Below are 22,838 nucleotides of genomic sequence, written 5' to 3' on the forward strand. Positions count from 1 at the left end.
ACTTCGCCCACTGCCTCATCGCCTTTGAAAATGTCCACCGCAGTTGTAGACGAAACGTCAGGAAGAAATTCCGATAGACCACGGCTTCAAAGCCCGGAAAACATTCCTAAATGTAATCTGACCGGCCGTGAAAGCCCCATAGTCTGATAGATCTCTAGAAGCTTATAAGGCATTTTTTCACATTTGGAGTTTAAGTTCATATCAAATGTAGTTGAATAGGTGTTGAATATTTCACAAGGAATTTCTCAGAGATTTTTAAGATAAAAATTCTATTCAGACTTGAAAAATTAACTTTAATTTTTGACTTTTCGAAATAAATGTAGAAATAATATTGATATTGAAACGGAACTTTTATACAGGGTGTCCGTTTTTGGAGGTCAACCAGGGGATCTCGGTAACCATACTAGATACGATTTGGATACGAAATTGGGGCAAAGCTGCGCAGTCTAAAGCTTACTAAAATGTTCATTGAAAATTTTTAAAATTTCACTTTATATATTTAAAAAAAGCGACAATTTGGTCAATTTTAATAAAAGCTCTCTAAAAAAATGTGAAAATAGAATTTTTCTGAAAGCTTTGGTTTTTGAATTGCAAATATTTGAAATCAATCTGTATCATTGAATCGTTTAAATCGTCGAAACGAGATTTAAAGAGCCATTTAAATGAACTTCACTAAAACTGTAAAAAAATGTGAACACTATCAACTGAAGTTGAAGACATCCTGTAGAAAAGTGGGAAGTTGAAGCTGGTAGAAGAACGCTCTATCATTTTTTTTGTTGACAAAACATGTAAGTTTAGCTAATATGAACAAAAGTAAAGTTTTGAAGAAAGTGTGAAGAAAAATCATAATCATAATAATAAGATAGAGATTGGGATATCCAAAAGACCGATTTGAATAAAATCGTAGTAAGTTGTAGTCAGGAAACTTTTTCTGTTTGATAGTCAAAATGCATTTTTTTTAAACGCTGTGATTTTTGACCAGCGTATATTTGAAAACAGTCTGTTTCATACCGCTACAATTGAAAATCAATTTTGCCTCTGCAAATTGCCTATAAAATAAATGCGAAACTAAATTTTGAGAGCGATTTAAGCGAACATGCAAAACCTGTACAAAATGCACTATCAATTGCAGACGAACAAAAAAAAATTGGAAAGTTGACGAATTAATAATAGAAAAACGACCTGATATGTGCAATTAATTTTCAGAAAAATTTTCAAGAAAGTTTCAAGTGTCTGCCTGCTCTAGATTGGAAGTTGGGATGTTTTGAAGCAAAGAGTGTTTTTGGGCGAACACGCCCATTTTTATACCAACATTTGCAAGTCACCAAAAATCAGAGGTTATGTGAATTTGGCGGATATTTGCAGTATTTTGAGCTTCAACTGTCGTCTATGGACTGTGATAGTTTAAAGTGTCTGCTGGCTCTAGATTGGATGGTGGGATGTTTTGAAGCAAAGAGTGTTTTTGGGCAAACACGCCCATTTTTATACCAACATTTGCAAGTCACCAAAAATCAGGGGTTATGTGAATCTGGCGGATGTTTGCAGTATTTTGAGCTTCAACTGTCGTCTATGGACTGTGATAGTTTGAAGTGTCTGCTGGCTCTAGATTGGCAGTTGGGATTTTTTGAAGCAAAGAGTGTTTTTGGGCGAAAAGGCCCATTTTTAAACCAACATTTTCAAGTCACCAAAAATCAGGGATTATGGAAATTTAAGTAATATTTGCAGTAGTTTGAGCTTCAACTGTTGTCTATGGACTGTAAAAGTTTCAAGTGTCTGCTGGCTTTAAATTGGAAGTTGGAATTTTTTGAAGCAAAGTGTGTTTTTGGGCGAAAAGGTCCATTTTTATACCAACATTTCCAAGTCACCAAAAACCAGCGATTATGGGAATTTGGGTAATATTTGAAGTATTTTGAACTTCAACTATCTTCTATGGACTGTGAAAGTTTCAAGCGTCTGCTTGATGAATTCAATTTTTTAAAGCTAGTTTGGATTGTCACGATTGAATGTTCCAACATGTTCTTTCAAATCGTCAAAAGTCCTAAATATTTAGGAAAATACTACTAAGACGGGTTTGGGCTGAGAGCTTTGGAAGAAATCCTGCGGATTACTGGAAATTGCGTTCAAATTGTCACTTGTATGATTCATGGAGAAGGCGCAACTGCCACATACAACTTCCAGCCTTAGGTTCTTTCCGCTTTAGGTGCGAATGTGGCTCTAGATTTTAGACTCCAAAATCATGGCGCAAAAATATGTTCATTGCTTACTTAAAAATCTTCTAGACGTATCTCTAGAAGTTTATAACGTTTTTTTCATATTTAGACTTTAAGTTTATAGCAAATCTAGTTGAATAAGTGTTGAATATTGCACAAAGAATTTCTCAGATATTTTTATGATAAAAATGTTGAAATTATATTGATATTGAAACGAAACTTTTATACAGGGTGTCCGTTTTTGGAGCTCAACCATGGGGATCTCGGTAACCATACTAGATACGATTTAACTAATCAGTTAAATTGGGGCAAACCCGCGCAGGCTAGAGCTTACTAAAATGATTATTGAAAATTTAAAAAATTTCTGCTAGGGCCGGTGATATTCGGAAAAAAGTTTTTATTTTTCCTTAGCTTATTTGACGCGGAAATTGAAAATGAATAATACTACATCATTGCAACTTTTTCTCTTCTACAACTTGGCGATGTTGTATTGTAAAAAGCGACTTATGGATTCTTGACAACCATCATCAACATTGTTTTTTCTTATGAGCGCTATCTTGGATTTTTACATTTTTTTCTGATTGCGATGCAGTATCATATGTTAAGGTTCAGTCTTGCTGTTTCGTTAAAATAACAAAAATTTCGTTTTTGTACAGAGTGCTTTGGAATAACACCCACTCTTTTGTTTAATGAACAGATTTTAGACAGTTTCTGTATCTGTTTGAGTAGAGTAAAAAAAGGAAAAAAGTGTATCATAAATTTACATAGGATGAAACTAAACTTTGAGAAACCAGTAAATTATGAAAACTATAAGAGGTGCTCAAAGGGTTCACCTTCCACTTCCAAGCACAGATCTATGTTTCTTCTTCTTATTCTTTGGAAACACCCTATGGTCTGTTTATTTCGTCTGGTAAATGTTGCTTATTCTCCTGTGATATAGATGTCCAACTATCCTTCCATCTTTTCGGTAGTCTTCCGATGGGTCTTTCACCAGCTGGATTTCCATTCGACACAATCTTGGCTATTCTTTCGTAGGCCATTCTTTCTACATGGTCCCGCCAGCATATTCTGCGCTTTCGTCCCCATCTGATTACATCCTCCACCTTGCAGGTCTATTTTATTGTTGAGCTCCTCACTATATCCGGTAGTGTTTTTTCCCTCTGTTGACCTTAGCGTCTTCATCTCTGCCGTTCTTAACATACATTTTCTCTTCTACAGATCTATGGGTCTTCTTAAATTTTATAGTGATCTTAAAACGTTCCTTGTTCTAATTTTCGTCCTTAAGGTTGTGAAGATCTTCCTTCGCAGCATTAATATCGGTGGGTACAGATTTATAATTGTTGTTTTTCATAGTTCCCCATAAATATTAATCTAAAGGGAAAAGATCTGGTGATCGTGCCGCGTATGTGCCCCTGTTTGAAGATGACTCTGCCGGAAAATATTTCAGACAAATAATAAATAATAAATTTAGACTTATCTTTTAGACTTGGTTATTATCCTTTTCTTTATTTCTCGATTTTTATCAACAGTATTTCATCTTCTAACTGATCCAACGACTGGTTTGTATGTAACTCTTTTATATTAAGCAACCAACATCTTCTTGATTCAGTGAGTTTTAAGTGTAAACACATTCGAAAATCGTTCATTCCCTTTGCTTCTGCAGGATTTTAACATCTCCAAAGAACAACTGAACGTCCAGCCGCCTCAAAACTCGTCCCAATCGATGACAGCCGAAATAATGCGGACTCCCCTCGAGCTCTGCTCCTCATCGGTGGCCAACCACGCCCTACAGCACCAGTCAAAGTCGTACCCCGGAGGACCGCCACTCTTATGCAGAACCCCCAGCGCCTCCAGCCAAAGCAGTCTGGACAGCAGCACCTCTAAACAGGTAAAAGCTGCCGGAACGGTCCTATTCAGGGAAGAGATGTTCACAAGTTGCTAACGATTTAGGGCAGCAACAGAGGTTCTTCGCCTCAAATCCGCACATTTGCTCCCGATGGAAAGGCTCAGCAGGCTCATTTTCATCATGAGGCCACTCACACGTCCAGCTATCCGCTGCCCAGGGGATCAAGCCGGTCTCCATCGCCTCATCGGGCGGCTTCTCTGGATATTCGCTCCTCGTCGCCTGGATTTAGTCACATCAGCATGGATTTGCGCACCTCCTCACCTTCGCAGTCCAGCCTCACTTCACTCACAGGAGGGTCGGGCAGCAGCTGCAATTCCCCCGTTCCTGCAAGTCCTCGGAATGCCACTTTTTCCAGGTGTGTATCGTATGTTTTGTTCAATGTTTACCAGATCAAAAGTGGTGGAATCTGGATAGTCGGAAGGCCATTGGAGATGTTGATCTCCTTGAACTGGCAGCTTTCTAAGCAAAGTTTAGGAGATGTAGGACAGAAAGTTTTGGTCAAATCTTGTTCTTAAAGTTGCAGTCGCTCAAAAGCATCTCAGAGCAGGTTTGAAAATCTGGTAAACGTTGCAAAGGCATTTTTCATGTTAAGGGTTTCCTATTGCGTCTCAGTAATTATCGTTATGGTTAAGGCGGATTCTTTTCAAAATTTTGTTCTTGGATTCAAACTTGTTTTTGGACTTCAAATTTTTCTCAAAATTTTTGTTTTTGAAAAACACCGCATTTCCGTTCCTCACATCGTTTTAAGCGAGGAAAAAACTCTTTACAATAAAGAACAAATTCTTCATCAAAAGATCATCTTATACGGAATTTTTCCTGTTGTCAAAAAACATGTTTTATGGCTTCAGTTGACTGTTTTAGTTAAATACAGGGTGATTCATGGTCGATGGCGTATTAGACATTTAAGGAGAATGCGATGCCCAATCTATCTGCAAATTTGTACAACGAAGTCATCGGATATGCTCCATCGGTCTAAAATATTTTCAGCAATGCGAGGGTGCCACATTTTGGTCCAAATAATACAGGATGTCTTGAAAACACTGAGCTTTCGGCTAGAGATAAAAACTGCTCCAGTTACATTTTTTCAAATCGAACACCCTGTATATTAGTCCAAATACGGGAAGACCGTTAAATTCCCTGTGAAACGAATTATCATGTTTTTATACCTAAAGCGTTAAATTTCCGAAATAAATGAACATTTTTGGAAAAATTCGTTTTTTTTTCGGAAAGACGTATATTAATACAGGGTGTCTCATTTAAAATAGCAACGTTGTATGTACTTTTCGGTAGAAGCGGCAACGTCGCATTGCTGAAAATATTTTAGGCCTATAGAGCATATCCGGTGACTTTGACCATTTATCCATCGACCGTGAATCACTCTGTATATAGAAATATATTTAGATAGATATTCATATTAGAGATTTATTTAGTGACTTTTGCATTAAGGAATTTTGCAATTTTATGGTTTTCAATTTGTTTTCGAGTAATAAATTCTCCTTCATAAAACTTCAAATCTAAAACAGTTTTAGGTGAAAATCCGACCAATTTCACGCGGACTTTTTACGCTTCTTCTTCCTCTATTTCCAATAATTTTAAAGTTTCTTCACGAAACAAACATTCCGTTTTCACCAAGTCTTCGTTTCAATTGCAGATGCTTGTCGCCCCTCTTTATCCCATCATCGCGAGGAGTGATTCCAGACAGTTCCATGGCGGCTCCCCCAGCCAGTCCCTTAGGCGCCATCCAGCCCGACCTGTACCTGAAGAAGGACGGTCCGCTCTTCATCGGCGACCCCAACAAACAGGGAAGTTTAGGGCGACTGCACTTCCGCCTCAGCTACGACCTGAACCGATCCGACTTGGTGGTGCATCTAATCGAAGGTGAGCCCCAAAGGGATGCAGATGCAGGCGGATGTTTGAATGAGGAATTGTTTCAGCGCACGATTTAGCTGGAAGTGATCAGGGAGGATTCAACGATCCCTACGTGCGATTGTTCCTCACACCGGAAGTGGATAGCAGGAAAAGGCAGACCAGTATTCATCGGAATGATACCAATCCGGTGTTCAATGATATTTTCAAGTTTCCGGTTTCGCATGACGCGCTGCAGGCCATGTCGCTGCTGCTCCAGGTGTTTGACTACGACAAGTTTTCTCGGAATGATATCATTGGCGAGGTGAGTGAAAAGGCATTTGCAAATTTAAAAGATTTGGTCTGTTTCATCAAAAATATTCCGCGTTTCGTCGGTTTTTCCCAGCACAAAGCTTATAAAGCAAACTGTGTAGGTGACCATGCAGCTAGCAGATTACGACTGTACTCAAAGCATCGAAGTTTGGGCCGAAATCTCCAAGAACAAAAAACCGCCTGAAGAAGTTCAAGAAATGCTCTGCTCGCTCATGTATTTGCCCTCAGCTGAACGAATCACCCTGTCCATTGTCAAGGCTAGGAACCTGTTCAAACCCAGCGACAAACAGTTCATTGGTACGTGGGGAAACTGGGGCAGAAATCCTAATGGGAAAATCGGAAAACCTTTTCAGACCCTTTCATCAAAGTCTACCTCACCGCCAATGGAAAGCGCATCAAAAAGAAAAAGTCCAGCTGCAAGAAAGGTACATGCAATCCGGTCTGGAACGAGGCTCTGATTTTCAACATGCCATCCACCAATTTGCAGAGTTCGGAGTTTGAGGTGTGCAGCCTGGTAGATTTTCCCGGAAATTTCCGCATATTCTTCAATGTTTTTCCAGATTGGTGTATACGATCAAGGCAACGACCTGATGGGGAGCAACCCGCTGTTGGGGTGCTGCACTATTGGACCAAAGGCTGTCGGTACTGGCAAAGACCACTGGAATGATATGATCCATACTCCTAGAAAGGCCGTCTTTTGCTGGCATACTATCAGGTAAAACTAATTCAGTTAGACAAAAACATCCAGAAAAGGGCATCGGACGTCGTTTCTTTCAGAAGAATCCCGGAAAACGACCACGTGAAGTAAACAATCCAGGCGCAGGTAAAGTCAGTATTAAGCCTAAATCCCCAAACTAGGGGGAAGTACGCCTAAAATTTACTATGGTCCTAACAATGTTTTTAATTGTACTGTATTATCAGGGCATTTTTGTACTTTGCGCCCGCTATTGGGTCCTATTTTTTACAAGCTGAAATTCAATTCACTTAACAGTACCGGCAGCATTAATTAAGTCCAGGATAAACGCAAAATCGAATTCGGCAGGAATCAACCATCCGCTTACATCAGAAGCAACGTTCAGCTCATTTGTTCAAATCTGAGACAAACATTGACACGTTTTATATCAAAATGAAAATTTACTTATGAATAGTACGTAAGTTAACTTTTAAAAGACAATCATTTTCCTTGTGTTCCTGTTAGGCATGTTTTAAATGGTTTAAAGTCGGCAGTTTAATGGCGCATTGAGGTATCAGAGAATTGGGAATGTTTTATATTCCTGTTGGATGAAATTGAAGGCGTTGGGGCGAAGCTTAATAGTGGTAAAGGCTTTGGCAAATGCAACATTGGTAATTTTCTTTGTGAGGCATTTAATCTTTTCCTCAAAAAGGAGGGATTTTAAGCAAAAGTCAAGGGTAGAAATAGTTTAGAAATGAATCGGCCTTGCTCGGACCTGGTTCTTCCACAAAGTTAAAGTTTTAAGAAAAGTGCTCCTTTTCATCCACTTTTTAAGCGACTTGGATAATCAATCGACAACGAGTGGACTTAAGAAAAAAACTGTTGTTTGGTTAATTAATTAAAGCGTTTTCGTCCCATCCATTTCTAAATCGATTTGAAGTCAAATGGACTGTATGATGTACTTACGTAAAAAATTCAAGAGTGAGAATATTTCCTAAATGAATCAGTCTTGTTGGGACGTAATTCAGTTTTTGGAGTGGTTTTAGGCAAAAGCAGTCAAGAGTAAACATTACTTTCAAATTAATCAGTCTCACAGTTGAAAAATGATAATTTGAATAAAAAATCGCTAAAATCTTTCTTGTCATAAAATTCCTAGATGGCTTAAAATCGGACGATCTTTATCAATTTGTCGAAAAAAGCAAAATGGTTTAATCTGAAACAACAAAATATATTTTGATTGCATAGAAATAGACAAAAAATATTTCTGATATCTCAATCGCCTCATGTTCGGTCCTCAAAAGAACTGTGGTAGTTCTACGTTACATTGAAGGTACATTTGCTGGGTCTTTGATCCGCTAACGTACCACTTGCGATGTGGGCAAGCACAAGAATGTGGGATGCAAAGTTAGCTACCGAAATCCAGTAGATCTAGGTTGAAAAGATGAAAAGACACCTTGATTGAGTGTATATATACGTGTATAACCCACCTCAATTATCCGCCTCATACATATTGTTGCGAGTATCAGTTGAAATATCAAATGCGCTCATCGTCACTCCCGCAACAATTCTTATACGTTCCCTATTTATCATACCCATTACAAAAAAAACGCTTATTAATTATCAGATATATGATTATATACTATATATTTATAACAAAAATGATGTAATTTAAGTGTTGAATGTTATACTTCATGAGATGTTTTCGATGTTGTACCAATCCCAAGCGGATATGTTTATTACTCTTTTAATGTGTGGCTTTTCTTTCTAGAAAAGCCCGATATCACAAAATTATCTCAGCCTATAAACGAAACAAATCTTATGATAATCCCCTGTTCTCAAAAAGAAAGAAAACTATTTGAATAATCCAACGGGACGTTATTCCGAATTAATATAAATTGTTTATATTATATGAACAAAACGCGAAAGTAGGCACGGACATATAAGTATATACATATTAAATGTGAATGTTACATACATTCAAAGAGACTATATTTTATTTTTTAAGATTTAAAGTAGGTAGAATGGTGTATTTTATGTGTTATATATTAATTTAAAATATAAACGTGAAGAAATTATTTTAAATTGGACTTTTAATGTTTTTGTATTGCTGGAATTGAAAGTACTGTAGAAGTTTATGCGCGAGCGAAATTTAAAGTGTGAATACGAATTCAATGTGAGGATCTCGAACTGGAAAAAGGTGATTAAGGGAGTGCATTGTGCAAGTATTTAGGAGCCATCTTTAATAAAGAGGAACTTAGCAAGGATGAAGTGAGAGGTAGGCAAAATTGCTTCTTAGATTTGTTGAAGGTGTTATTTATTTATTATCTTCGTGATCTATTTTATTGGTTTTTCCGAAAACGAACGATTCTATGGGATATGGGATTATATAGAACAGAATGGATAATTTGAAGAAACCATTAAAATTTGTGATATATTTAACTTGTTTATGAATGAATCTAAAAAAGCAAAACTATCGAGGAAAACTACAATTTATTTTTTAAATATTAGGAAAAAGCCATAATGTTTATGTGACCCGTCTCTTTCTAATACACACTTCAGGGCCAATGCCCTATTTCACTTATACAGTAAGCGATCTTTGCGAAACCTATATACTATTTTTCTTTTGAGTATAAACATCTAGCATTGTTTTTTGTAAGTAAATCGGCTCGATATTTGCGTAATTTAGCCAATTTATAAACTTTTAGGGGCTGATAAACTGATTCTCATTGGCAACCTCTCACGACAGCGCAAAAACCAATAAAAGATTAAAAATGAAAAATAGCACACATAGTTACAATCTATGATAAGATTTGCTTGTTTACAAAGCGTTTCGTTCGATTCGTTTTATTTTTAATATGTCCTGCACCAGTTGGCAATGCCGCACGCCGCCGTTGTTTGAAGTTTTTAAACAGTTGACATTTGTGGTTAGTCATATTCATACTTGTCTTTATCTATAGTCATATTTGTGTGTGTTTTCTGGGGCGTTTTGCATTGGTAATTTTCGGCTTTTTGAGCCCAAAAGTATGTGTATGAACTAAAAAGTGATCAGAATTATTACATTCAAATTTACCACTAAATTACGCGAGTGGTTTTCGTGTGGAACGGAAAATTTGACCTAATTTTGCTGCGGATTGCTGTTTACACATTAACTTCCTGTTTATTTAATCAAAATTTCCGAGCAGGAACCGCCCGAAATGCCCCCTGTGGAAGTGGAAAATCACGGAGTAAGTAAACTACACAGTTGTTCTAAGCAGCAAATGGAACCAGGCCTGCCTTGTACAGCTTTGATATCTCATTAGCCCACTTTTCCTTTAAAGGAATCTGATTACATTCCTTAGATTTGTTGGCTAATTGTGCAAAAGCCACTACATTAGCAGCTTGGTGATTAAACCGTCTGCACTAAAATTAAAAGTTTTTCCTCAAACAAACAATACAATGGTCGTTGTGCTTCCTTTGTTAAAGCTCGAGGAACAGATCAGGAACTTGACCTTAGCAGGTCATGTGGGCTTTGATAGTCTTCCAGACCAGTTGGTATCGAAAAGCGTCCAGAATGGCTTCATTTTCAACATCATGTGCATAGGTAATGGTAGAGTGAGCTAATAATTCCGCAGTTACAAGAATGTTTGAACATTAGGTGAGACTGGCTTAGGTAAGTCCACCCTGATGGACTCTTTATTTAATACAAACTTCGAGTCCAATCCCAGCCCTCACACTCTACCAACTGTGAAGCTGAATGGGCACACTTATGAGCTTCAAGAGAGCAACGTCAGACTAAAGGTAACGAAGATAAAAACCTCGAAGCCTCACACTCTAACATTTTTGTTTCACATTCAGTTGACTATTGTGGACACTGTGGGTTATGGAGACCAAATAAACAAAGAGGACAGCTTTAAGGCCATAGTAAAGTACATCGACGACCAGTTTGAGAACTATCTGCAAGAGGAACTGAAGATTAAGAGGTCCTTGTCGTCTTTCCATGACACCCGCATCCACGTCTGCTTGTACTTCATCTGCCCAACTGGTAAAAAAGCTGGCTAACGCCGAAGGAATAAACTGACTCTTCTGCATTGTTTCAGGGCACGGCTTGAAGTCGATCGATCTGGTATGCATGAAAAAGCTGGATCAGAAAGTCAACATCATTCCTATCATCGCCAAAGCCGACACCATCTCAAAGACCGAGCTGCAGAAGTTCAAGTCGAAAATAATGGCAGAACTGCAGAACAATGGGGTTCACATCTATGAGTTTCCAGTTGATGATGAAACCGTATCTGAGATAAATTCGTCAATGAATTCACACATTCCATTCGCTGTAATTGGGAGCACTGATTTTGTGAAAGTCGGCAGCAAAGTAGGTTCAACTGTCCGTTCGTTCGCCTTTAAGTCTAACAATGTTCTTTGGTTGCGTACAGCTGGTTAGAGCGAGACAGTATCCATGGGGGACCGTCCAAGTGGAAAACGAGACTCACTGCGACTTTGTAAAGCTGCGTGAGATGCTGATTAGGACCAACATGGAAGATATGCGGGAGAAGACGCACAACAGGCACTACGAACTCTACAGGTATGGCTTTTTTATGTTGAAATGTCTGAAGAACCATTTTAGCCATAAAGCTAAGTTTATGGTTAAAGAACCGTTCTGATAGCTTCTAAACCTAGAGTATAGAAAGTCTATGATTAGTAGGTACGCACATAGACGGGTCATTTAACTAAATAAAATTGCTCGTTTTTTGTCGTTCAAATAAAGTGAATTTTAATTCGTAGCAATTTTTGTTTCAGGAAAAAACGATTAGAACAAATGGGGTTCTCCGACGTGGATGCCAACAACAAACCAATCAGCTTCCAGGAGACTTTTGAAGTGAAACGCACCAATCACCTGCAGGAATTGCAGCAAAAGGAGGACGAAATGAGGCAGATGTTCGTTGTGCGGGTAAAGGAAAAGGAGGCCGAGCTGAAGGAAGCCGAGAAAGAGGTGGGAGAACCAGCAAAATGCATACAACTGTACATAATGTAATAAAACGGTATTAGTTGCATGCCAAGTTCGACAAGCTGAAAAAAGACCACACGGAGGAAAAGAAGAAAATCGAGGACTCCAGAAAAAAGCTGGAAGATGAAGTGGTCGAGTTCAACAGGAGGAAGGCGCAGTACCAGCAAATGGGGTCGAGCAGCCACCACACTCTCACCTTGGGCAAAAGTAAGAAGAAATGAACCGGTAACTAAAGCGCTTGCTTCACTTTTTGTTTTAACCGCATATCGCACCGTTCTTTTCCTTTAAACTCTAGATATTTCGCCAAAATACATATATTTAAACGCACTACTGCACAGTGTGCTTTTATTGTGTTATTGTGTTACAAATTGAGCATCTGTGTAATATCGAGTAAACATGCTCGTTTTAGCAATTTTAAGCGAAATCTACATCCTTCAGTGATTGTTTTATTTTGAACAAATATGGGTTTTTGACCATTTTTATGCCGCCCCAGAATGCGAGTTTATAGATTATTGTCAACAAGTGACAGCAGCTAGAGTTTGTTGAAGCTGCTGAGTTCTAAGTTTAGTGCTTTTTTTACTTTTATACAAATATTTTTTGTTGTGTAACTCAAAACTACGTTGAGAATAAATGTAGGTGGAACAGAGTAGTTTGTTTTAACTGCTCCGCATACTATGGCATTAAACGGAAGTTTCTACCGGTCGTACCAATGGCGCAAACCGTTTATAATACGTAAACTTTCGGGATAGGTTTTGCACCTTTTCAAACCTTTGCGCCTTCACCGGTTGTTTCTTGGTGTCTTTGGAACGATCCTGCAAAAAAGTCCTTATTACTAGCTGGAGGGGTGTTTGTACATACACTATATGTGGGTGATAGTGCGCTATTCTCAGCCAAGCTAGATTTGTGCCTCCCTTTGCAGATTAACCTCGCATGTTTTCGCACGTTTTACAGTTGAACATAAACTAAAGTCGTTTTTCGTTCTTCTAGGGTTTCGCTGCTTTTTCTCCATCCTCGTTCTGATTTTTAACAAAAACTATGCTCGCCACCTTTAGCCCTTTAAAACCCAGATTGAGTGAGAGTTTTTCTTCTTTTCAGAAGTCATGCATAAGTTTATATAACTATCAACAACCCTGCGATCTGCTAGATTTCATTTACGTCGAGATTATGCAGGTATATTCGCTAGGTTTAGAGCTAGAATGCGATTGTTTTGCAATTTTACTAAACAGTACAAAGTTTAAGTCGATTTGTTAGGAACAACTGAGTGGTTTTCCAATGATTAAACTGGCCAATGCGCTTGTTTAGCTGTTTAATTGTAGAAAAATATGTACAAAAGTTCATTAAACATCTAAATTAGTCCGTGACGATCGTGTTAGCATTATTGACGAATCAAATTGCTGATGGACACGCTTGTGGAAAACAATATAACTCTCTTAGTACTAGTTGTAGTTGCTATTATTACTAGAAATTTGCACTATATGGTTTCGAAAGGTTGGTTCTGAACAGTTCATGAATTTTTCACCGATATACCGAGTATACAGTCAGCAGCGCTAAAGCCTAGCGAATCGACGATAAAATACTTAATAGTAAAGTTGATGAAGAAAATGGCTGGAAAATGTTTGATTGTTCGTATAAATTGTTATAACAATTAATCCGGGGCCGTTTCCTCCAGGACTTGTTTATATCAAATATATATATATATATATATATGTACATTGTTTATATAAAAAAAAGGTCCATTTGGCAGCTGAGCAGCTTAGAAAAAGAATTGCAAGAGTAAGATGTGTGTCGTAGCCCGGCAAGTTGTGAATGTAACATTTAAGTTGAAGATGGCTGTGTTTTCGAAACGTAACGGTTGTTTCGAACCTTTCAGTATTTTAAGCCGAATAAGAAATTGGCAAATTTCGAGCTTTCACTAAAACAATGTGTTGATTCAAAGAATTGCCAGTAACTTGTTTTCTGTTTACTTCGGGTAAATGCAGCCTTTTTATTAACCATTAACCCTTATTCTTAGGCAAACAGGAACTTGAATAATTTCCACCACATTGACCCGAAAGAGTGTGTGCACTAAAGTTTGCCAGTTACGTCCCTCAGTAACCGAGTTAGAAATCTCAAAGTATTTCGCAACCATTTCGGGCGCCAACTCACTCTCAACTCGCTAGGCCTTAACATATATCGGCCACCCAGTACCATATTTAACAGGCTTAGCACAGTGTAGTGTAGGCATTTGAACTTGCTTATTTGTACCACCAGGCCAAAACCGTTTTTTGGCCGCTCGGTATAATGCCTGACCCGTAGATCGCTTGCACGTCCCCAATTTCTTAGTATGTGAGTTTTTTCACTAATTCAGGACCGGTCCTCGGATTAGATTAAGCATTAGTGCACTCGACCAGCTCGTTTGGATTAAAGCCGCAGTGCATTCAAGTGCATAATGCCGAACTACTAGAAGCAAATGTGAATGTTCCAATGCAGTTTTCACCAAAAAGTCCAGTCGGGGTGAAAACGTGAAGTGTGAACTTTGGCAAGAGCGTGCGTGCGGATCAGCGAGTGACTGATTCGCGAGCCTCCCGTGGTGGAGGGCTCCTGTACTTGGCTCGGATGTGCAGATATTTGGACGCGTCCCGGTCGGGACTGTCCCGACTGACCACTTTCACCTGGCAGGGGTCGTGGCGCAGCAGAAAGTGATCCAGCGTGTCCCAGCCGCCCCCCACTCGGACCATCATGTGCCTGCCTTTGAGCAGCTGAAAAGAATCGAGTGAGGAAACGAGGATGAAACCCGCAGCTTTCTTACCCTGATGAAGACGTTTTTGCCGGCAATGTTGTACTTGCCCTCGCCCACTTTGCGCACCCGCAGCTTGTCGCATTTGCCGCTGGCGCAGTTGCAGTTGCGCTGCATCAGACGGGCGGCCAGCTGCACCTTGCGGTCCAATTCCGTTGTCATGCCCTGGCTTGGGGCGTCGCCGCCACCTAAGCATGCGCCGTTACTAACCCAGGTCTCCAATTCGCCTAGTAGCTGACCTTTTATGTCTCTTGGTTTCCTCGCGGAGTCCACCATGTCCAAGTCTGGGTCTTCCGGGCTCCCTCCCGACCATTCGTCGTCCTCAGTGTTGTCGCTGGGCACCCCGTCGCTGGCGCCGCTGGTTTTTATCGTTGGCATTGAGTTCAGAGTGTCGCCATCTCCTGTAAAAGCACCTATGTCACACCTGGATGCTTATAAGTGTGAGGATGAAGTACCTGAAGCTTGAAGATCGGCCTTGATGAGAAGAACGTGCGGGCCGGTGCTCCAGCTGTCCGCGTAATGGGAGATGGCCGAAGTGGATCTGGAACATTCACCGATTAGAGCTAGTGAGGGATTTCTGATTAATGCGGACCTGCTGTGACTCATCTTCAGGTCGGAGGCGTCGAGGCGAGGAGGGCTGGTTTGGAATTGCCACGAAAGCAACGAGCTCAGCCCGGAGTCGCCCGATTGGTGCCTCTCCTCCTCGGCGATCTCCTTCTCCAGCTGCACCAACCCAGGCGGCTCGATTCCGTATTTAGTAGCTATTCTAGCTACTTCCAAGAGGCACAGAATGACACTACGGGGCTGATTGTGCAGAACTAAAGACCAAGCCAGCTTTTTACCCAAAGACCCAAATACAACTTATCTGCCCTACCTAAGTCGTCGCTTTCAAACAGCAGATTCTCGTGCACGCCCAAAGAGCGACAAAACTTGAGGAAATTAGCCACGTTGTCTCGGGAGAAAAAACTGCGCCGCATGGCCTTTTCGAAGCACTTGCCTCGAACGTTCGGTATATTCTGGAGCAAATAAAGGTTTTCTAGAAACTGATCCACTTGGGCAATGCTTGTGGCATCGCCAACCACTGTGATGGAGCGGACGGCGCGGACGTCCTTTGCTCCACTTGTTAACAGTTTGTTTTTTCTTAGTGAAACCTTACCATTTTCCCCAAACCGGAACTAGCAGTCCTTCGGGCAGTATCGCAGATGAGCTGTGCCAAATGGCAGATGACCACGCCATTGTCCAGTTCCGTGAGAAAATTGTCCCGATTGATGTAATCCGTTCCTGGAATTGAAGTTGAAGAAAACCATTAAATAGTCGAGTTCCAAGTGTTTTTAGTGTTTAAGTGGCTGCCAGAATTGAATAAACGCAGCTGAAATGAATTGAATTAGTGTGTTGAGGCCCGGGTTGCCTGACCTCAACGCATTAGTCCAGTTTATTTATTTACATTTGAATGCCGTTAAAAAGTCGCTTAAACAATCAATGCTGATCTAATTAGGGCATCAAACAGCCAGAGCGAGGATTAATTGGATTAGCCTGGATTTCAATGAGTTTCAATGAAATGTAATGCTTTTTTCACTTGGACCATATCAACTTCCTCCCAAATTAAATATCGTATTTACAATTTCTTCCACTAAATTTGGCCGAGTTGCTTGAAGATATGCGACTAGCAATGTGCTTTATGCAAAATGTCACTTTTTCAAATCGTTGAATTGGCCACTCAGAAGTCCGTACTTTAATCCTCTGGACTTTTGAATTTCGTCTCCCATGAAAGATAGAGTTTACAAAGATTCTAATGGTTCGCGGGAAGAATTGTGGCTGGCAAAGAATACAAGTCGCTGCCGTGCCAATATGTTGTTCCGAAACTCAGAAAACGCTGTGTAAAGTGTATCAGTGTCAATGCGGTCATTTCGAACAGTTACTTTATGTAATTACGAATTTTACATGGTGTAGTATTTGAAGTACATGACTTGTTGCATTTTTACTGTAGCGTGTTATTAAAACTAGCCTTTGATCGAGCAATTTTATAGTCAGAGAGAGTCAGATATACAGGGTGATTCAAAATTGGCGTCATTCCTTTTAAGGGATGATAAAGGCTCACTTGGGGAGTACGAGAAACATATTGGAAAAATATTTTTCCAAAATTTCTAGCAGATATTAACAGTTGAAGATCGAATTTCAACTTTGTTATTAAGCATTATTTTGAAATTTTTCCATGTTTAATTGGTAGCATACTGGAATACTTAAGTATTCGAAAAGAAAAATTACGATCTTTGCATCAAATTACGAAAAATTTTTATATCAAAAAAGTTCTCTTTTACAATTTTTTGATGGAAAGTTACAGTGGCAATGATGTTTTTTCTCATTAACAGATAGTTACAGGTGGTGAGCCCTTGTCAATAATCAATAATTTGTCAAACTGTGACTTACTTTGAATTTCCTTTTACGAATTTGCGGATATGCGATTAGTTCAGGGGAAATGCTACTGTAACATAGCAGAAGCTGAAAGATCTCACGCCAACAAAGGGTCGAGGAGAGTGATTCCAGGAAGATAGTGGACGACAATCGATTTTCGGGTTCCAGACACAGAGGAACAAGTATTGGACATAATCGAATCAGGGCTTTCCAGGGGCACTCAGAGCACAATAACTGACACTTTCCCAAGCACCAAATAAATACCGAGGAAGAGCTACATTCCTACCACGTTTGTACGATACACACAGCGCAAGGACATACAAATGGAGCAAGTGTTAATTAACTGAATACGAGAAGCTGCTTGATAATAGTGGATAATAAGGAGATTACACAGCTTGTTTGGAGTTAACCATTCAAATGTTTGATGTTGTATGGTTTATTTGTAAACACCAATTCGAGGTTATGAGAACAGATTGGCATTTCGAACGAGTCAACGAATCTTGTTGAATTTACCGTTTATCCTTGTCTATCTTATTGTCACTATGTATAATTCCATGGTTACCGGCGTTTTAAATAATTACGAAGCAACAGGTATTTGCGCAATGTTAATTAGGCAGATTACCTTGAAAAACATTTCTGCCGTATCTCTGATATAGTTTTTTGCAAATTTCTCAGTTTTTGATAACAATGAATTTTTTTTACTATTTTTTCTGTACTCCTAAAACAGTCCCCTCCAGACAGACAACACCTCCAGAGGAATGACACCAATTTTGAATCACCCTGTATTTTCAGAATAATGGCAAAAAACACTAAAATTACGACTTTTAACAGCCTGTATTTCCGAAAAGTTCAACTTTCAGTTAAGACATTCTTGCGCAATTTGACCTGTAGTATCTCCAGTGTCTGCATTTTTATTCCATTCTATTGGGACTGAATCACCCTGTATATACCTTGAAACGACACCCTGTAGAGGTCATTGTGATTGGCGCATTATACCTAGAAGAGTTTCCTACTGATTAGGGACCAGTCGGCCTCGCCCACCCACATAATTGACGCCAAATAGCGAAAGAAGACGGTAATCTGCCCATTATTGGCGTTTTAGTGCCCAATCACGTTTTGTCCCAATTTCTTATCGGATTAATGGGATAAGAAAGTGGTTCTTATTCGTGGCGAAGTTCGATCTTCCTCGGCGGCCTAGTCGTGACCGTAAACGACGCAGAAAGAAAACCGACAATTAACCAATTTAATTAAAATCCTCCCATAAATTAACTACTGTTGATTTTAATGCAGTTTTTCGCGAATTAATCAGGTAAACTGATCTAAAAATCACAAAGAAATTGGGCTTGACGTCTTATTTTGGTACTCTCAGTCACTGGCAAGGATCGAGTGGGCGTAGCTTCGCGGTAAAGTTGTTGCGTCAGTTGGTACTGAGACTCCAGAAAATGCAGTAGAGAAATATACAGGGTGATTAAAATTGACGTCATTCCTCTGGAGGTGTTGTCTGGCGGTGTTTTAGGAGTACAGAAAAAATAGTTGAAAAAATTAATTGTCATTAAAAACTGATAAATTTGCAAAAAACTATATTAGAAAAACGGCAACAATGTTTTTCAAGGTAATCTGCCTAATTAACAATTAAACTCGGTAACCATGGATAAATAGGGAAAGTGACAATAAGATAGACGAGGATAAACAGTAAATTCAACAGGAATCATTGAATGACGGAACCTGTTTCGAAATGTCAATTATTGCCCTCATAACCTCGAATTATTAATTTGTTTACAAATTACAGAAACATACATTTGATTCTGTAACTCAGTAATTTTTCTAAAATTATTTACGAAAATACCACTTAAGCTTGACTTGAATTGGTACCATTTCACAGAAAGTTTTTCTCTGAAACTCCTGAATGTTTCATTTTAATGCCAAATTCGTGCGTATTTTGAAAAAAATCAAATCTGTAACCGCATGTGGGTCTTGTATTTACGGCTCAATAGCAATGGAAACATTCACACACATTTTCAGAATGTTGTTACGGGATAATTAGCCAAGTGAATCGCTCATTTTTGCAGAATTCTGAGGAGAAACACTTGCTCTGGAACTTTTGAAGGTTTCATTTTAATTTTAAATTCATGTGGATTTTGCGAAACATTCAAATCTGTTATTGTGCGTAATTGCGGTTTGATAGAATCTGCAACCAATCTTTTTTAAATTAATTTGAGAAAACCAGCCGAGTTTCAAATATGTGATTAAAAAAATGTAGTTGAGATTCGGTAGAAGTGGCTTCACTTTTTTTTAATTAATTACGTGAAAACTAGCCAAGCAAGAGCGCTCATTTTGACAACATTCTGAGGAGGAATTTTTGCATTAAAACACCTAAAAGCTTCATTTTAAAGACAAATTCATGCGACTTTTCAGAAAGTTTCAAATTTCTGACTGGAAAAATGTGGTTGGGATTCGACATAAATTGCATCCAATTTTCAAAAAAATAATTTCGAGAAGCAAGAGCGTTAATTCTTACAGCATTATGAGGAGAAACTCTTGCTTTAAAACATCTGAAAGTATCATTTTAATACTAAAATCATGTGAGTTTTGAGAAAGTTTGGAATATGTGACTGGAAAAATGCAGTTGAGCTTCGATAGATTTTTCATTCAAATTTTAAAAAATTAATTACGGAAAAACTAGATAAGCTAGAACGCAATTTTTTTAGCATTGTGATGCGTCATTTTAAAGCCAAATTCGTGCGAGTTTCAAATGTGTTCAAAAGTGTTGTTGCGCTCTGAGAGAATTTGCATCCAATTTTGCAAAAATTATTTACGGGGAACCTAGCTAAGCTATAGAAAGTATTCTGGCACCATTTTGAACAGAAAATGTTTCTATGATACACCGAAAGGTTTCGTCTTAATGCCAAATTCATGCGAATTTTGCAAACTTTTGAAATCTGTACCCGAAAGTGCGTATTTATGGTTCAATAGCATTTACATTCAAATTTTCAGAAATTAATTACGTGATAACTAGCGAAGTGGATCGCAAATTTTTGCAGAATTCTGAGGAGAATTTCTTGCTCTAGAACTTTTGAAGGTTTCATTTTAATGCCAAGTTCAGCGAATTTTGAGAAAAATTCAAATCTGTAACTGCAAATTTACAAAAATTAATATTGGCGCTATTTTGAGGCGGAAACTTTGATCCAAAACACCTGAAAGTTTCATATTTGTGATATCTAGTTCTCCACAAACTAATTTGCGTAAACTAACCAAGCTGGAAGTCTAATTTTGGCACGATTTTGACGTGGAAGTTTTGCTCTAAAACACCTAAAATGTTTATGTCACCTGAATTTGTGCTGGTTTTGAAAAAGTTTAAAGTATATGACTGGAAAAATATACTTGAGCGTCGGTAGAATTTCTATTCGAAACTTCAAAACTTATTTACGGGATAATTAGCCAAGTAGAATCCCTCATCTCTCAGAATTATGAGAAAAAGTTCTTGCTCTAAAACACCAAACGGTTTTATTTTAATAGAAAATTCATGTGGATTTTGAGAGAAATTCAAATCTGTAACTGCAAGAGCGTAATTGCGATTCCACACCTGAAAGCTTCATTATCGTGGAAATTTCTTGCGAGTTTTGCGAAAGTTTCAAATATGTGACTGAAAAAGTGTAGTTAAGGTTTCGTAGTTGCGTTCAAATTTAAAAAAATTAATTACGAGGAAACTAGCCAAACTAGATGGTTAATTTTTGCAGAATTTTGAGGAGAACCTTTTGCTCTAACATCCTAAAAATGTCGATTTCTGTGAGTGCGTATTTGCAGTTTTGCCGACTTCATGTGATTCTGAGAAAAATTTAAGTCTATCTGCAAGTGCGTATTTGCAGTTTTTTCAATTTATTTTTTCAAATATTAATTCTAATAAAACCAGCCAAGCTGAAACTCTAATTTTGGCACGATTTTGCGACGGAAGCTTTGCTCTAAAACACCTAAAACCTTCATGTTTATGACAAATTCGTGCGAGCTTTAAGACAGTTTCAAATATGTAAATGGTAAAGCGTAGCTGAGCTTCGTTGGAATTTGTATCCATATTTTCAAAAAAAATATTACACAAAAACTAGCCATGCTGGATGGTTAATTTTTGCACCATGTTGAAGAGAAACTATTGTCCTAGAATACCGGGGGCTTCCTGTTAATGACAATTGCATACGAGTTTTGAGAAAGTTTCAAATACGTCACTGATAAAGTGTTACTACGCTCTGATAGAATTTGCATCCAATTTTTCAAGAATTAATTTTGCGAAAAAGCCAACTAAGCTTGAGAAATTGTTTTGACCATTTTAATGACAAATTTATGATTTTTTTTAAATTTCAAAGCTGCAAAAGCGCAATTGCGGTTTGATAGAATTTGCAACCGAATTTTTAAAAATTAATTGCGGAAAAACTATCCAAACTAGATGGTTAATTTTTGCAGCAATCTGAGGCAAAAACTTTGCTTTAAAACACCTGAAAGCTTCATACTAATGGCAAATTTATGCGAATTTGCGAAGAAAGTTTCAAATTTGTCAGTGCAACAAAGCAAATAACTCTAATGTAGTTTGGATGCACAAGCAAACGTCCACAAAGATAATTTGCAACAATAAGCTTTACCAAGCGAACTTGTCCGAAATATATTTTTTGGTATTCCGCCTTTTCCGCTGCTCTTATGGGGTACCCTGTACATCAGTCTATTCCTAATTGATATGAAATTATAAATGAAACTTAAATAGGCAAAGAAGACCCGATTTCATCATATAAAACTCTTCCAATTGACGTCGAAAGAATCATATAATTGCCCATTCACACACACAGTGGTTTGGAGTTGTAAAAAGCGCTAGTCAATCCAGAATTTGTCTCACGTTGATCGTGAACGCTGTTTATTTCAATTTAATGTTAAATTAACTGAGTTGAGGTCTGTGGACGATTGTTGATCGGTTTAGGCAGTTTGTCTAGGTTTATACCTGCATGCATATTGGCATGCCTTGAATAATTTACGGTAATCGAGACGTGACCTGCGCTTGAATGAACATAAAACGCGCGAAAAATGACCATAATTTTCCGAGTAGATCGCCGGTTGGGTCAATGGGTCGGGTCGTGCTCGGGTTTGTTGATATTGGGTACCGCCTTGGCACAAAATACATTTTTTCCCGTTTAACATTGAGTAATTAACCCTTTACTGCATACCGAGTCAAATATGATACAAACCAAAATTGTTTGTTTGATGTCGCCTTTCATACCATTTAGCTACTTTTCCATGGTGTGTTTATGGAATAAAATCTAGCAGTTTTGTTTGAAAAAAATATCTGTGTATTGCATATTGGTTTTTCTTGCATTTGAAGGTAAGTTTGTTGTATTTTTTGTTTGGTACTTACTATTAGACCGAAAAGTAAGTATGAGTCATTTATGAGACACTATGCGCTTACATGCTTGGTGGTACACTATGCATTTCAGCAACTGGGTCTAAAAATGAAGTGTTTTTTGCAGATGGATCCAAAAATATTTTACGGTAGTAATCGGGGTATTCACAGCATACCCAGTGATAACGAAAGTGACGATCCAGATCTGTCGCAAGATGAATATGGTCAATCACATCGCATATTGGCCCCTGAAAGTGATGAAGACCAACCTGAAGTTTTTCAATTAGGCGATGAAGATGTCATACCTGAAACTGACATTGAATCTGAT

General features: G+C 38.4%; 3 protein-coding genes across 13 annotated transcripts in view; 2 read left to right on the top strand and 1 right to left on the bottom strand.

Moving 5' to 3' along the window:
- Positions 1 to 9,049, top strand: part of LOC109540868 (synaptotagmin-1) — an 11,424-nt gene extending 2,375 nt beyond the window's left edge. For 2 of the 3 annotated variants that reach the window (XM_048661573.1, XM_048661575.1), the window contains 8 exons: positions 3,874 to 4,098; positions 4,161 to 4,471; positions 5,768 to 5,994; positions 6,051 to 6,286; positions 6,396 to 6,591; positions 6,648 to 6,796; positions 6,855 to 7,009; positions 7,072 to 9,049. In XM_048661573.1, the coding sequence (XP_048517530.1) occupies positions 3,874 to 4,098; positions 4,161 to 4,471; positions 5,768 to 5,994; positions 6,051 to 6,286; positions 6,396 to 6,591; positions 6,648 to 6,796; positions 6,855 to 7,009; positions 7,072 to 7,102 (1,530 nt within the window). In that variant the 3' untranslated portion in view covers positions 7,103 to 9,049. The remainder of the gene's footprint in view (positions 1 to 3,873; positions 4,099 to 4,160; positions 4,472 to 5,767; positions 5,995 to 6,050; positions 6,287 to 6,395; positions 6,592 to 6,647; positions 6,797 to 6,854; positions 7,010 to 7,071) is intronic. The other variant, XM_048661574.1, reaches the window with a different exon arrangement.
- An 828-nt stretch (positions 9,050 to 9,877) lies between these two features.
- Positions 9,878 to 13,309, top strand: LOC109541646 (septin-2). 3 transcript variants are annotated; one of them, XM_019910534.2, is made up of 9 exons: positions 9,878 to 10,191; positions 10,430 to 10,547; positions 10,602 to 10,744; positions 10,802 to 10,988; positions 11,044 to 11,315; positions 11,377 to 11,525; positions 11,741 to 11,933; positions 11,990 to 12,155; positions 12,936 to 13,309. In XM_019910534.2, the coding sequence occupies exons 1-9, from the start codon at positions 10,162 to 10,164 to the stop codon at positions 12,998 to 13,000; spliced, it is 1,323 nt and encodes a 440-aa protein (XP_019766093.1). In that variant the 5' UTR covers positions 9,878 to 10,161; the 3' UTR covers positions 13,001 to 13,309. The 3 variants fall into 3 exon arrangements, with proteins under 3 accessions (XP_019766093.1, XP_048526088.1, XP_019766094.1); XM_048670131.1 differs by having other exon boundaries at positions 13,044 to 13,309; XM_019910535.2 differs by lacking the exon at positions 12,936 to 13,309 and having other exon boundaries at positions 9,879 to 10,191; positions 11,990 to 12,594.
- The window catches only part of LOC109541642 (growth arrest-specific protein 2), a 27,318-nt gene continuing 17,717 nt past the window's right edge, over positions 13,238 to 22,838 (bottom strand). For all 7 annotated transcript variants that reach the window (XM_048670134.1, XM_048670133.1, XM_048670136.1 and 4 more), the window contains 7 exons: positions 15,881 to 16,005; positions 15,599 to 15,740; positions 15,317 to 15,542; positions 15,180 to 15,265; positions 14,964 to 15,125; positions 14,737 to 14,912; positions 13,238 to 14,686 (listed from right to left, as the gene is read on the bottom strand). In XM_048670134.1, the coding sequence (XP_048526091.1) occupies positions 14,486 to 14,686; positions 14,737 to 14,912; positions 14,964 to 15,125; positions 15,180 to 15,265; positions 15,317 to 15,542; positions 15,599 to 15,740; positions 15,881 to 16,005 (1,118 nt within the window). In that variant the 3' untranslated portion in view covers positions 13,238 to 14,485. The remainder of the gene's footprint in view (positions 14,687 to 14,736; positions 14,913 to 14,963; positions 15,126 to 15,179; positions 15,266 to 15,316; positions 15,543 to 15,598; positions 15,741 to 15,880; positions 16,006 to 22,838) is intronic.

Source organism: Dendroctonus ponderosae, unplaced genomic scaffold, assembly GCF_020466585.1.
Source record: "Dendroctonus ponderosae isolate FM_Combo_2020 unplaced genomic scaffold, Dpon_F_20191213v2 Dpon_F_20191213_1, whole genome shotgun sequence".
Taxonomy (NCBI): Eukaryota; Metazoa; Arthropoda; class Insecta; order Coleoptera; family Curculionidae; genus Dendroctonus; species Dendroctonus ponderosae.